The sequence below is a fragment of the Ambystoma mexicanum genome, chromosome 11, assembly GCF_040938575.1.
Source record: "Ambystoma mexicanum isolate Mex_15411 chromosome 11, UKY_AmexF1_1, whole genome shotgun sequence".
NCBI classification, from domain to species: domain Eukaryota; kingdom Metazoa; phylum Chordata; class Amphibia; order Caudata; family Ambystomatidae; genus Ambystoma; species Ambystoma mexicanum.
In genome coordinates, this window is record NC_090934.1 from 1,459,114,188 (window position 1) to 1,459,129,056 (window position 14,869).

Here is a 14,869-nt window from a genome sequence, read left to right on the forward strand (position 1 = left end):
CCGCAGAGCATAAGGAGTTAGTTGTGAGAGATAATTAGAACGCAGAGTAGAAGGGGTTAGTTGGGAGAGATGATTAGATAGAGCACAAGGGGTTAGTTGGGAGAGATGATTAGATAGAGCACAAGGGGTTCGTTGGGAGAGATGATTAGACCGCAGAGCATAAGGGGTTAGTTGTGAGAGATAATTAGAACGCAGAGCATAAAGGGTCAGTTGGGAGAGATGAGTAGATACAGCACAAGGGGTTAGTTGGGAGAGATGATTAGATAGAGCACAAGGGGTTAGTTGGAAGAGATGATTAGATAGCAGAGCGCAAGGGGTTAGTTCGGAGAGATGATTAGATAGCAGAGCATAAGGGGTTAGTTGGGAGAGATGATTAGAACACAGAGCATAAGGTGTTAGTTGGGAGAGATGATTAGATAGAGCACAAGGGGTTAGTTGGGAGAGATGATTAGATAGAGCACAAGGAGTTAGTTGGGAGAGATGAGTAGATAGCAGAGCATAAGGGGTTAGTTGGGAGAGATGAGTATAGCATAAGGGGTTAGTTGGGAGAGATGAGTAGAGCATAAGGGGTTAGTTGGGACAGATGAGTAGATAGAGCATAAGGGGTTAGTTGGGAGCGATGATTAGAACGCAGAGCATAAAGGGTTAGTTGGGAGAGATGAGTAGATACAGCACAAGGGGTTAGTTGGGAGAGATGATTAGATAGAGCACAAGGGGTTAGTTGGAAGAGATGATTAGATCGAGCATAAGGGGTTAGTTGGGAGAGATGATTAGAACGCAGAGCATAAGGTGTTAGTTGGGAGAGATGATTAGAACGCAGAGCATAAGGTGTTAGTTGGGAGAGATGAGTAGATAGAGCAAAAGGGGTTAGTTGGGAGAGATGAGTAGATAGCATAGCATAAGGGGTTAGTTGGGAGAGATGAGTAGAGCATAAGGGGTTAGTTGGGAGAGATGAGTAGATAGAGAATAAGGGGTTAGTTGGGAGAGATGAGTAGATAGAGCATAAGAGGTTAGTTGGGAGAGATGAGTAGAGCATAAGGGGTTAGTTGGGAGAGATGAGTAGATAGAGCATAAGGGGTTAATTGGGAGAGATGAGTAGATAGAGCATAAGGGGTTAGTTGGGAGAGATGAGTAGATAGCAGAGCATAAGGGGTTAGTTGGGAGAGATGAGTAAAGCATAAGGGGTTAGTTGGGAGAGATGAGTAGATAGAGCATAAGGGGTTAGTTGGGAGAGAGGAGTAGATAGAGAATAAGGGGTTAGTTGGGAGAGATGAGTAGATAGCAGAGCATAAGGGGTTAGTTGGGAGAGAGGAGTAGATAGAGAATAAGGGGTTAGTTGGGAGAGATGAGTAGAGCATAAGGGGTTAGTTGGGAGAGATGAGTAGATAGAGAAGAACAAGTTACTTTCTTACCTGGTAACGTTCTTTCGATGGGATGGTGCGACGTATTCCATATCTATGACATGTAATCACCACAGCTGTGCTGCTTCGGAAACTTTTTTCGGCGTCTGCGTCCTGCGTCGATGACGTCGATGCGCCGTCGTCGAGGACCTCCTCTGACGTCCGACATCATCAGATGCGATAAGTAGGACGCACGTAGCCTCAGTTGTAGTTTTTTCCCCCAGAACGTGTGACACTAGCCAACTGCCAGTCAGACACAAAGCCTTGCGGAACGTAAGCTGCAATCGCAAAGAAATTCTGCAGCGGGGAAGGCAGGGTGGGAGCGATATGGAATACGTCGTCGGACCATCCCATCGAAAGAACGTTACCAGGTAAGAAAGTAACTTGTTCTTCGAGGGGATTGGGTCCTCCGACGTATTCCATATCTATGACAGACTCCCAAAGCAGTACCAGAGCAAGGAGGAGGGAAAGAATTTAGACTCAAAATTTAGAATAGCCAATCAACTAGCAGAGCAAAGGACCGCCTTGCCAAAGGCCAGATCCTGTGCTCGGATGGAATCGAGGGAATAGTGACGTACAAATGTATGTACTGAAGCCCAGGTGGCTGCATCACAGATGTTGCGAATAGGAACACCCCTCTGCAGGGCAGTAGATGCAGCCATACCCCTGGTAGAATGGGCCCGCAAGCCAGCCGGTGGGTCCTTACCCGCCAAGCGGTAGCACTCAGAGATGGCCAAAATAATCCAGCGAGACAAAGTCTGTTTCGTCACAGCTTGCCCTAAACGCTTTCCAGCGTAACCAATAAAGAGTTGATCGTCCACTCTGACCCGGGACATGCATGAAACATAAAAGCTTAAAAGCTCTCCTAGGAGCAAGCCTATGGAGCCTCTCCTCTTCCTTACCAGGATGCGGAGGAGGATAGAATGCCGGAAGAACAACCTTCTGGGCCAAATGAATTTCCGTCACTACCTTCGGAAGAAAAGAAGGACGAACTCTAAGGACAACCCTGTCCTTGTGAAATACAGTGAAGGGTGGCTCAACTGAAAGTGCCTGTAACTCACTCACTTTGCGAGCGGAAGTAACCGCAACTAAAAACACAGTTTTCAGAGTTCACAGCCTCAAAGGGCAAGAATGTAAAGGCTCAAACGGAGCACCCATAAGAAACTTAAGAACAAGGTTTAAATCCCAACCGGGCACCAGGAAAGGTGACGGAAGGAACACATTAGTGAGCCCTTTCAGAAACTGTGAAATTAAAGGGATTTTAAAGTAAGAACACTCTTCAGACGAGCGCTTAAAGATGGACAGCGCCGCCAGGTAACCTTTAATGGTACCCACTTGCAAGCCCCTGTGGGCCAAAGAAAGTAAAAAGGACAGAACCATGGGGATGTCACATGCAAAAGGATCCACATTCTGAACTCGGCACCAGTCGCAGAACTTACGCCAACGGCAACGGTACAGAGACTTTGTTGCTGGCCTTTGGGCCGAAAGCAACACCTCCATCACGTCTTCAGGGAGGTCCCAATCCTTATACCTCAACCTTTCAGAAGCCAAGCGTGAAGGTTGAGGGATCTGACCTCTGGATGGAGAACCTGACCCCCCTCCCGTGAGAGCAGATCGTCTCGGTAGGGAAGACGACGCGGAGGGCAGATGGACAAGTCGAGAAGGTCCGGTACCACGTCCTCCGAGCCCACGTCGGAGCAATGAGGATCATCCGGGAACCGAACTTCCGTAACCTCCGCAGCACTTGCGGGATGACGGGGACTGGAGGAAACGCGTACAGCAGCGGGAAAGACCACTCCACCACGAACGCGTCTCCTAAGGCTCCTTTTGGAGGAAATTCCCACGAGCAAAACCTTTCGCACTTCCGGTTGACACTGGAGGCGAAGAGATCCACTTGACGGGTCCCCCAAAGGGCGAAGATCTCCAGGAGAATCTCCTGAGCCAACTCCCACTCGTGAGAGATCGTGCTCTGCCTGCTCAGAGCGTCCGCCGTCACGTTTTCGTCTCCGGCCAGATGAACTGCCGAGATCGAAACTTCCTGCTGGATGGCCCAGAACTCGAGCTGCATCGCCTCCCTGCACAGAGGAAGTGACCCTGCCCCCCCCTTTTTGTTGAGGTAGTGCATGGCCACTGTGTTGTCCGTCAGGGTCAGGACACTCTTTCCTCGCACAGTCGGCAGAAAAGCCTTCAGCGCTAGACCAACGACCGCTGACTGTCAGCCCGTTGGCATGAGCTCCCCAACCCGTGAGGGATGCATCCGTCACTATCGTCACCTCCGGCCAGGGAAGCCAAAATGGAGACCCCTTCATCAAGTTGCCTTCGACGGCCCACCACAGAAGGTCCCGGGCGACCGAGGGCGGCACCTGAACCGGGTCCGACATCCTGCCGGAGGACTGCGACCATTGCGTCTTGAGCGCCCACTGCAAAGATCTCATCCGCAGGCGAGCCTCTGGCACCAGAAGAATGCAGGATGCCATGAGGCCGAGCAACCTCAAGAACTCGAACGCTGGGAGCGTCTGGGCATGCTGAAACTTGTGCACCATCTGCTGAATGTGAAGAGCCCTCACCTGGGGAGGAAAACACTGCCCCAGGGAAGTGTCGAGCACTGCTCTGATGTACTGGAGCCGCTGTGTTGGCGTCAAATGGGACTTCTTTAAATTGAGGGAGAAGCCCATCCTGTGAAGGGAGTGGCAGGTGACGGACAGATGATCCAGGACTTGCTCGGGAGAGCTCCCCCTGATCAACCAATCGTCCAGGTAGGGGTAGACGTGAATCCCCCCTTGCCTGAGATGCGCTGCCACCACCACCATGAGCTTGGTGAAATCCCTCGGGGCGGAGGTCAATCCGAACGGCAGGACCCGAAACTGAAAGGGCGGGTCGCCAACCGCGAACCTCAGGTACTTCTTGTGCTTAGGATGGATCGGCACATGGAAGTAAGCATCCTTGAGGTCGAGTGACACCAACCAGTCCTGAAGCTGAAGGGCCTGGAGGACTTGAGAGAGAGTAACCATCTTGAACTTGTCCTTCCTGAGGAGTTTGTTCAAACCGCGCAAGTCCATGATGGGTCTCAATCCCCCGTCTTTCTTCGAAATCAAAAAATAAGGGGAATACCCTCCCTGTTCCTCTCCGCTACAGGCACCAGTTCTATGGCGCCTTTCTCCAGCAGGGCTTGAATTTCCTGTGCAAGGAGCGGATCCGGACTCTGCAAAGAGGTTCCCCGGTGGATTGTCGCGAGGCCTGTGCCGAAAGGGAAGACAGTAGCCGTGGGTTATGATCTCCAGAACCCACACATCTGAAGTAATGGCTTGCCACTCTACAAGATGCTGCGCCAGCCTTCCCCCCAACCGGCGAACCATGGGACATGGCCTCATGACTGAGTGGGAGCGGCCGCGGCGTTACCTGAGGGCAAAGAGGCAACTGCCCGAGCGGCCTTGGCACCACGGGTACCCTGTCGTCCACCTCTGGTACCCCTGCGTTGGCCTCTTTGACTGCCGACTCCTCTCGCTTTACTGAAGGACCAGTAATAGCGAAAGGAACCGCCCCCTCCACTGCTGTCCCCTAGGATGAAAAGGTGGAGGTTGGCGAACTGCAGCGCCCAACGACTTCGCTGCAGCTTTCGAGGTCTGCAACCTCTCAAGGCTCTCGTCAGCCTTGCTGCCAAAAAGGTGTTCACCGTCAAAGGGCATGTTGAGGAGCCGAGACTGCACATCAGGAGCAAACCCCGACTTCCGCAACCACGCAAACCTGCGTATCACGGTGCTCGCCGCCATGGACCTACTGACGCATTCAGCTAAGTCCAAACCCGACTGAACGGACTCACACATGGCATCCTTACCATCCTGGACCATAGCAAGGAAACCATCCCGTTCGTCCCCTTCGGGAATATGTTCAGCCGCTAACGCAACACAGTTCCACAGAGTGTGTGTGAAACGAGACAAGGCACAAATGGAGTTGGCCGCCTGAAGCGCCATACCACCAGAAGAAAACACTTTCTTAGCCCAGCCATCAAAACGTTTGTCATCCCTATCAGGAGGGATGGTAGGGTACGACGCCTGCTTTGCCGGGGCCGCCTGCACCACCAAACTCTCCGGAGTGGGGTGCCTGGTCAAGTAGCAGGGGTCGCTACTGGCTGGACGGTGTTTTCGCGACAAGGATCTGCCTACCGCCGGGAGAATCTCTGGAGCAGTCCAAGCCGCCGCCACCCTTCCCTGTAAAGCCATATGGAACGGCAGTACCGGATCAGTTGGGGGACCAACATCAAGTATGTCAGTCAGATCATCCTGCACAAACTCCCCTGGGGGAGCAGACCATCCCAAGTACTCAAAAACCCCAGCCATAAGGCGCCGGTACGAGGAATCGGCATGAGAGCCAGGCTCAGGCCTACAAAACTCCACCTCCGGAGAGGTGTCCAGTCCACTGGCATCATGCAGTGACTGTCTCAAATCGTCAAACTGACTATGGCCCGAGACAATTTCATCTGGAACCTGACTAGGAACCAGGCCATCAGAATCCTCATCCGCCTCTGAAATATAGTCCAGGTGGCGAAAAGAAGGCACCCGAGAGTGCTTGCTCTTAACCAGAGCCTTCCTAGGGGGTTCTCCCGTGCCACGGGGTACCTCCGACACGAAAGGCGTCGATGGCGTCGAGCGAATCGGCGTCGAGAGAACCGGCTTCGGCGCCGAGAGGATCGGCGTCGACGTAATCGGCGTCGACGTCAGATGCAGCGCCTCCAGCCTCGGCGGCGTCGACACAGCCCTCGAGGCCGGAGCCCCAAGCGTGTCCCTCGAAGACCTGAGCGTCGACGGCTTCGACGACTTCCTCGGAGCCGGAGCCTCGAGAAAGCCTGTCGACGCCCTCGACGTCGATGTTTTCCTCGAAGACCTCACAGGTGCCTACGGTCTCGAACGCGTCGAGGACCGGGACCTGGAACGGGTACGTCGAGAACGAGTCTCCTTGTCCGAACAGGACCTCTCCCGTGACTCGTGCCGACCACTCTTGCGAGCGGTGTCTCTCGACCTCTCACGACGGACCCCACTCGGGGGCGCGGACGGCTTAGTACCCTGCGACTCAAGAATCGCCAGCATTTTCTTCCCGAAGGAAGCCCATTCCTCCGCGTCGCACGGCTGGTGGTGTAAGCGACGTGCCGGGCAGAGTCCTCCGAAGAGGACCTGGAAGACGACCGGTGTCGGCGCTTCCGAGAATGCCTCGAAGAGGCTGAGGAGTGGCGAGACCGACTCCTAGAAGGAGACCCACAAGACTTCCGACGATGACGCGGAGAGTCACCCCTCGAATCATCCGTCGAAAGCCCCGCAGACTTCGACTTCCTGGGCTTGGACACCCGACCTACCGACAACTTCTTCTTACGTTCGCGTAAGGCTTTGGACGTGAGCGACTGGCAGTCGATACAGTCATCCGTGTCGTGGGCCTCCCCGAGGCACCAGAGGCAGGTGTCGTGCGAGTCCGTCACCGACATCTTGGACCCACACTCCCCGCACTTCTTGAAACCCGGACGCGGGGTCGAAGACGAAGTAGAAGACATCTTCACACGAAGGATTTTCACAAAACGAACAGGTTCGAAGAACCGAGAAGAACAGAACTCTAAAGAGTCGAGGCGTGAACCGAGAATCACGAAGCAACACGTTCGCGGAAAAAACAGAACTGAGGCTACGGGCGTCGTGCGTCCTACTTATCACATCGGATGACGTCGGAGGAGGTCCTCGACGACGGCGCATCGACGTCATCGACGCAGGACGCAGACGCCGAAAAAAGTTTCCGAAGCAGCACAGCTGTGGTGATTACATGTCATAGATATGGAATACGTCAGAGGACCCAATCCCCTCGAATAAGGGGTTAGTTGGGAGAGATGAGTAGATAGCAGAGCATAAGGGGTTAGTTGGGAGAGATGAGTAGATAGCAGAACATAAGGAGTTAGTTGGGAGAGATGAGTAGAGCATAAGGGGTTAGTTGGGAGAGATGAGTAGAGCATAAGGGGTTAGTTGGGAGAGATGAGTAGATAGAGAATAAGGTGTTAATTGGGAGAGATGAGTAGATAGCAGAACATAAGGGGTTAGTTGGGAGAGATGAGTAGATCGCTGAATGCAAGACGGAGGAGCGTTGAGGATCATGTCCCACCAATTCTGCGAGCAGATGACATTGCAATCCTGGACCGACTGATTATTGTATCTTTCTGTACAGTACTGTGATGTGTAGGGTGCAAAGGTTGGCCGTACTATTCGCCCATTCCTGTTCTCTCTCTTCATGGGAGCCATTTGAGTGGCAGGGCCCTTGATAGGTTTACAAACCGTGTATTATACAACCCTTTGCAGAGGATTGCATCTTCAAATGCAGACTGGGCGCGGATCCCGGCTTCACGATCTAAGCAAAGTGTCTGATTATGAGGGCGTCATGTAGTGCCCTTGTGCCGAACCTGTCAAACTTGATCGTCCACTGCCAGTTCCCAACTATTTCAGCACTCTCTGCCCTGACAATGGTTTAACTAGCTGTAGTGTGGCATAATGTACTAGAGTAACCATCAGCTGGTTGAACACCACAAAGCCTTTTGAAGCCATGCTTCTCAATCTCCTCCATGAGCGCGTCCTCTACCTACATTATGATGTGCACCGTGGTCCCCGTTTCCAATCCCCTTCCTGTACATTCGGGGAGGCAGTTCATCTGTGTCTTGTATCCATGATAGTATAGGTGTCCTTTCCGTGTAGCTAGAAAGCCATGTCCTGTGACTGGGCGGGACCTTTCACATGGCTCCCTGGATCTGCATCCTATGTCCACACTACGGGGCATGCCACTTGCTTGTAGCTTCTAAACGCAGAACGCAGAGTTCTCAACCTTTTCTGGCCCCGGGGCGAGTGAAAACCGAAGATTTCCTTTTTGGCGGGAATTGTATGGACGGGTGAGTGAACAGATTCCAAACCGGGTGATACCCACCAAAGAGAGTTGCCACCCATCCGGATTTCGTCCAGACTGCTCATATTTTAAAAGCTGTGTCCGGTTTAGAGAGAATACATCCGGATTTTCTGTCTCCTTTGTGTCCGCAAGCTGAGTTTAAAGACTAAGAAGCCAGTGGGGTGTAGCACCAGAAGTGGCCTCCGTGTTCATTGCCGGATATGCCTTAACCAGCTTTCAAACTTTCTTGCTCGATTCCATTCACTGGATTTGGCAACAATGGCTACATTTCTTAAACATGGCAACAGACCATTCTGTTATCAGTGTGCGCTTTATAAAATGGTTAAAGAAGGACTCTTTCCCGCTTTTCCCCACGAGATTCCTTTGGAATGGTGCCTTGGTGGGTCCATTTGCCCACCGCAGTTATTTATATGAAACCTGCAGTTAGAGCTCTGCTGCATGTTCTTAACCCACTGAGCTATTCCAAGGATTCACTGGCTTTCAAAGATTTAAATACATTGTCTAGGAATTAAAAGGAGTGGAGGGGAGGGGGGTTAAGCCCTTGAATGAGTGGTGCGCAAAATTCAGAGTTAAACTACTAGAACTAGGCTGTTCCGAAGAATATCTATTGGGAGACCCGACAAAAATAAAAAAGAAGCTGGGAGACGTGGACTGGATCAAAACTCAAGAAATCGCATCATCTTACAAATCCATGGAAAAGCTCCCATGGGCAAGTAGAAAAAGAAAGCAACTGGCAGGTTACTTGATGACATTCCCGACAGACCAGACTGGGACACATTTCTAACATTGAGATTGAACCTGCTTCGCACACACGAGATCTTGGAAAAAAGGGCCTAGTGGAATCCAACCACTGGCGTTTTTGCAAAACAAGAGAGGAAGAGGAACACTTGGAGCATCTAGTATTGGACTGCAAAGTGCTGGGGGCCATGAGAAACCTTTACTTGGAATCACTGTGGGTGAAAAACCAAACTGTAACTAGAGATGAATGTAGTCACTCCTGTCAATTGTTAGGACAGTGAAAGCATTCATGAAAAACCACATACTTGGACTCAGAAGACCCTGGCCTAAATGCCAACGGCTGAGGGCTTTCACGTATATTGTTATTCACACCAACGACTTAAGCCTACGTGAAAGTGAATGGACTGACCATAACTTGTGAGAATTTTGTAACAATGAATCGTTCATTTGATGTTTCACTCGTGAATTTTGCAAAAATTGTAAAGTACAATTATATCAAATAAAAAAATAAAATCGTCTAGGAATGTATTTACAGGTGCTTTTGAAGCGAATACCGTTTTCAGAAATACGCGAGTGTCGTGTTTTGATCTGGCTAAATGGCCATGTGGGTTAACGCACATCTTGTTAAAATCTGAAGAGCTGGAACATCACTAGATCCAATTTTGCCAGCACAAGCCCAGCTTATCTTGTAGGTCAAGAGTGTGTGGTATATAATTCCGATTGCTCACAACAAAAAGCACATTTAACAAAATGGCCGCCTTCTGTGTGCCTGCCCTGTGCAGCAGGGCCCGGGACTCGGGGATGGCACGTGCCGCCGGGAAACACGGGCAGGGGCGGAGCGGGACAGGTTTTGACAACTCGGAACGAGCTGCTGACCTTGTCGCTGGGACCTGTGTTTGGCAGCAGAGGAAGGGCCTGAAATTCTAATCGACATCGCAGAAAGCTCCGGGGTCACAGTCTTCGGGGACGCCTCCAAATGGAAATTAATTACAATTTGTGCTGCGCTTTGCAGAGGCCTCGGCGTCCATTGTTGCGCCCGATATTCATTTTTAGACTAGTTTTCCAGCCGCCGGTTGGGATCCCCAGGCGAGGCTCCCCCCGCTATACCCCCCCTCCCACTGCCCTCACTTTTGTTTGGCCAAGACACTTTCCCTGCACAGCTGCATGGCAATGAGGGGCTCCATTCGTGGCTAGTAATTACAATAGCCGCACGTTCAGCTGCCATTGAGCGAGAAGCCTTTCTATTCTGCGCCTGGGAAAATGACCAGAAGATGGGCTGGGAGCCGCCTGTCCCTGCTGGGGCAGGCAGAGCGGCGCAGCCTCTCTGAACTCTGACCCCTTCCCTCGGGGCCTGGGGCCCGGGGCCTGCAAGGAGGAGGGAGCGAGAGAGAGAGCGAGAGAGAGAGAGAGAGAGCACTGGGAGCCCACCTACCTGAGTGCTGACTCCGAAGTCGCACAGCTTGACCTGTCCCCGGGTGTCCACCAGCATGTTGGAGGGCTTCACGTCTGTAACAGAAAAGAGGAGAAGCATGAGATCTTGCCCCCCCCACACGCACCAGACGCGCTCATTCACAGGAACACTTAACACGACGGCAGCGCCAGGGAGCCCCGGGTCACACCTGAAAGGACCCGCTGACCTTCAGAGCTGGCAGGAGGAAATCCAGCTTATGAAAGAAGTTTCGGTCGGAGCAATTACTTGCTTTTGGTTCTAAGCAGCAGTTGCTGGGCTTTAAGTGGGCCGGGGCTAGCCATGGCCAAGCCCCAGCAGTCTCCAGAAAGGGCTCCAGAGCATGGACCCTGCTGGGAATCACCCTCGACTAGATCCAACCACGCTGAGACCCGAGGCAGCCTCTGCAGCCGAGGCACTGCACAGTTACACAGGCTGCCCGCGGGTGTCAGCACTTCGGATTAGAAAAAAGAAAAGGCACCTGCAAACAGCCTATGTAACCATGGCTTTGGCTGCTCGGGCTGCCTGATGGCTTGGGCTGGAGGGCCCGGCTTTCCCTTTCGTTTCTAAATGAAAGTCCTTCTTTAAATGCCCCAAAGGGCTTGCATGCTGCCGGATGACTTAATTCAGAAAGGCTAGGAAAGCCGGGCTCCCAGCCCTCCTCCTGTTTCTGAGCACTGAGCCATCAGGCAGCAGACAGACCTTTCACTCCTTTAACCACATAGCTCCTTGAATAAAAGGGCTTGCATGCTGCCGGTTGACTTAATTCAGAAAGGCTAGGAAAGCCGGGCTCCCAGCCCTCCTCCTGTTTCTGAGCACTGAGCCATCAGGCAGCAGACAGACCTTTCACTCCTTTAACCACACAGCTCCTTGAATAAAAGGGCTGTCTGCTGCCTCTGAGAGCTGGGGCGCACTGGTGTCACATGTGGTGCGCCCAGACCCTCCTTTTGTTTAAAAGCAGGGGCTGGGCGCACAAAAGCCGTTAATGCCAGTGTGCCCCAGCCCCACTGCCCTCCCTTAGGCGAGGGGGGGAGGGTACCTGTTAGGGAGGTAGCATAAGTATTTAGGGCACGCCTCTTAAATAAAGCCCCCTTCCCTCATATAGCATCCCACTTAAAGCAGTGAGTAGGTGTGAATTGTTAGACGATTGGCACTGCAATGGGGCATTTCCAAGTGAAAGACCCCCAGGCAGCTCCAATTAACTACCAAATCTGTAAGTGTGTAATAGAATAACGCTCTCGAATCGTTTATAACCAGGTTGTGTACTACCTTTTCATGTAAAACAAACATTCGTGATGCCAACAGTTTGGGCTTTTGTGTAGGCACGAGAAATGCAATTGCCAAGCACAGCCGTAGTGGTATTAACTGGCTATTGATGGCGGCAGGTGCAGAGGTGTCGAGTAACGCGCCAAATACCGCACCCGAGTTCGGTTTAAAAGCGCAGATCCGGGATTTGAACCTCCGTTGCTCTGTGGTCTTGCTCGAAAGACTAGCGCGTTGCCCCTGTGCTATCCTCCATTTATAGCATCGAACAGCAGTGCCTGGCAAATACCTGATACTTCTATACCATGGGTGCACAACATACGGCCCGCGGGCCAGTTGCGGCCCGCCATGCCCTTTTGACCGGCCCGCGAGGCACAAAGACTTTCCTAATGGAGGGCGGCCCGCGGCCGCCCTCCATTAGGAAAGTCTTTGTTGTCTTCCGGGCCGGTGAAAACACTGGCCCTCATTGGCTCAGCACACACACGCATCACGTCGCTCCGACGAGCCACGTAATGCATGTGTGCTGCACCAATGGAGGGCCAGCACTACGGCTGGCGTGGCCCATAAGGCTTGATGCCGGAAGGCATTTCAGCCTTGGACCATGCCAGCCATAGTGCGATTCCAGCGACTTCCAGCTTACCTGCCTGCCTGCCTGCCTTCCAGCACGTCTCCGGTAAGTGGTCTGTTTGTGTTTGTGTGTCGGGTTTGTTTTGCTTTATGTTTGTGTGTATGAATGTTTGTGTTTGAATGTATTTTGAGTGTATGTTGAGATGTGGGGGTGGAGGGGTGTGTCGGATGTGTATGAATGTTTGTGTTTGAATGCATTTTGAGTGTATGTGGAGATGCGGGGGTGGGGGGGTGTCGGATGTGTATGAATGTTTGTGTTTGAATGTATTTTGAGTGTATGTTGAGATGCGGGGCTGGGGGGGGTGTCGGATGTGTATGAATGTTTTGATTTGAATGTTTTTTGTGTGCTGAGTTGGGGGGTGGGGGTTCGGGTCTGTATGGGTGCATGTTTGTGTGTGTGTTGATTTGGGGGGTTCGGGTCTGTATGGGTGCATGCTTGAGTGTGTTTGGGGCATAGTGTTTGGTTGGGGGTGAGGGGGCCATGGGGCATAGTGTTTGGTTGGGGATGGGAGCCATGGGGCATAGTGTTGCACTCCAAGAGTGAACTCAATAATAAAGCTAAAACAGGCACAGTTAGGAGATGTACATCCTTTGCTTTTTTGAGGAAACCTGACTCAACGAAGGCCATACTCCTCTTGGGTAACCCAAACAGCAAACTATAGCAGTCCAAAATAACGGAATGTCCAATCAAGGGTCAATAAAATATATATAATTTAATTAAACAGACGATATACAATAACTAAACCGAAATAAATGATAGCAATGGAAAATGTGTAGTACAAAATGTAATTTTGAAATGCAATAAAAATCGTTACCCCTCAAAAACATATCTTTTTCCATGTGTTTAATACAAATTGGGGGTTGAAAAAGCCTCCTGACATGTCCCGCCTACCGCCCCGCCCACTTTTACTTTTCGGCCCACTATAGCCCTCATGTAAGGTACTTTCGGCCCTCTGTCAAAATCAGTTGTGCACCCCTGTTCTATACAATCCACAACTGCCGTCTTTGCCAATTCTTAACAGGACTTCAGTGAAGGACACGCAGGGTGCTTATAAATGGAGTGGCTAAAGGCACACCCGGTAAGACATTTTTATTACACCAGTAGTGGGTTTACAACTCCAATTAAGACATGAACTCTGAGAAGACTACTTTGAAAAACACACTGCTTAAGGAGTTTCCTTCAGGTGGTGTTTTGGGCAGGGGAAGGGCCATAGAGATGGGCATGGGCAGTCACAATGGTGGGAAAATAACCAAATAGCTGCATGCTGTGTGCCCCTCCTTGTATGCCACTCCTCCCCAGCTTCTCTCGAATGCAATAGTTTGGGCTTATAGCCCGACCTAAAAGGGTTTGCATTCATGGAAAACATTTTTGCAGTGGTTTTATTTTATTGGTTTATTTCAAACTGTATACATGATACTAAAATAACACATTTCAAAACTCATAAAAGATAACACCATCAAATGTAAAATCCAGATGTCCTAGTTTAAAGAAAGAAAAACATTTCAATAAATATCAAAGTCAATAGCAGTTATACGTCTATCCACTAAAAGAGAAAGTCCTAAACTATATCAATCAATTACACCCTCGTTAACTTTGGATGGCCGGAACGAGTACGGTCCCCAAAAGCCAGCGTGTTGGGGGAACGGTCCTCGTAGACACAATCTATGGAACATTGGATTCTCAATCCCTGTCAGTGGCAAGAGCCAAGGAAACGAGCTTCCAGGGAGTCATTGGCCAATCTGCAATATCTGCAAAGCCGGCCGGCTGGCAAGGTGCCCCTAACATGCACTAGAGCCGGACCTATTCTCAGAGGCGATCCAGGACCCTTGCCTCGGGACAGGGGGAGCACAGGCGATCCAGGACCCTTGCCTCGGGACAGGGGGAGCACAGGCAGCACGTTTCTCTCTCTCTGCTCTAGGTATTCTCAGAGGCGCTCCAGGACCCTTGCCTCGGGACAGGGGGAGAACAGGCGATCCAGGACCCTTGCCTCGGGACAGGGGGAGCACAGGCGATCCAGGACCCTTGCCTCGGGACAGGGGGAGCACAGGCGATCCAGGACCCTTGCCTCGGGACAGGGGGAGCACAGGCGATCCAGGACCCTTGCCTCGGGACAGGGGGAGAACAGGCGATCCAGGACCCTTGCCTCGGGTCAGGGGGAGCACAGGCGATCCAGGACCCTTGCCTCAGGACAGGGGGAGCACAGGCGATCCATGACCCTTGCCTCGGGACAGGTGGAGCACAGGCGATCCAGGACCCTTGCCTCGGGAAAGGGGGAGCACAGGCGATCCAGGACCCTTGCCTCGGGACAGGGGGAGAACAGGCGATCCAGGACCCTTGCCTCGGGACAGGGGGGAGAACAGGCGATCCAGGACCCTTGCCTCAGGACAGGGGGAGCACAGGCGATCCAGGACCCTTGCCTCGGGACAGGTGGAGCACAGGTGATCCAGGACCCTTGCCTCGGGACAGGGGGAG

At 51.9% G+C, this 14,869-nt stretch overlaps 1 protein-coding gene across 6 annotated transcripts in view; it reads right to left on the reverse strand.

Annotated features, from left to right (window-relative positions):
• MAP2K5 (mitogen-activated protein kinase kinase 5) overlaps window positions 1–14,869 on the reverse strand; it is a 1,998,137-nt gene that overhangs the window by 1,178,790 nt on the left and 804,478 nt on the right. For all 6 annotated transcript variants that reach the window (XM_069625127.1, XM_069625125.1, XM_069625124.1 and 3 more), the window contains exon 14: window positions 10,492–10,565. In XM_069625127.1, the coding sequence (XP_069481228.1) occupies window positions 10,492–10,565 (74 nt within the window). The remainder of the gene's footprint in view (window positions 1–10,491; window positions 10,566–14,869) is intronic.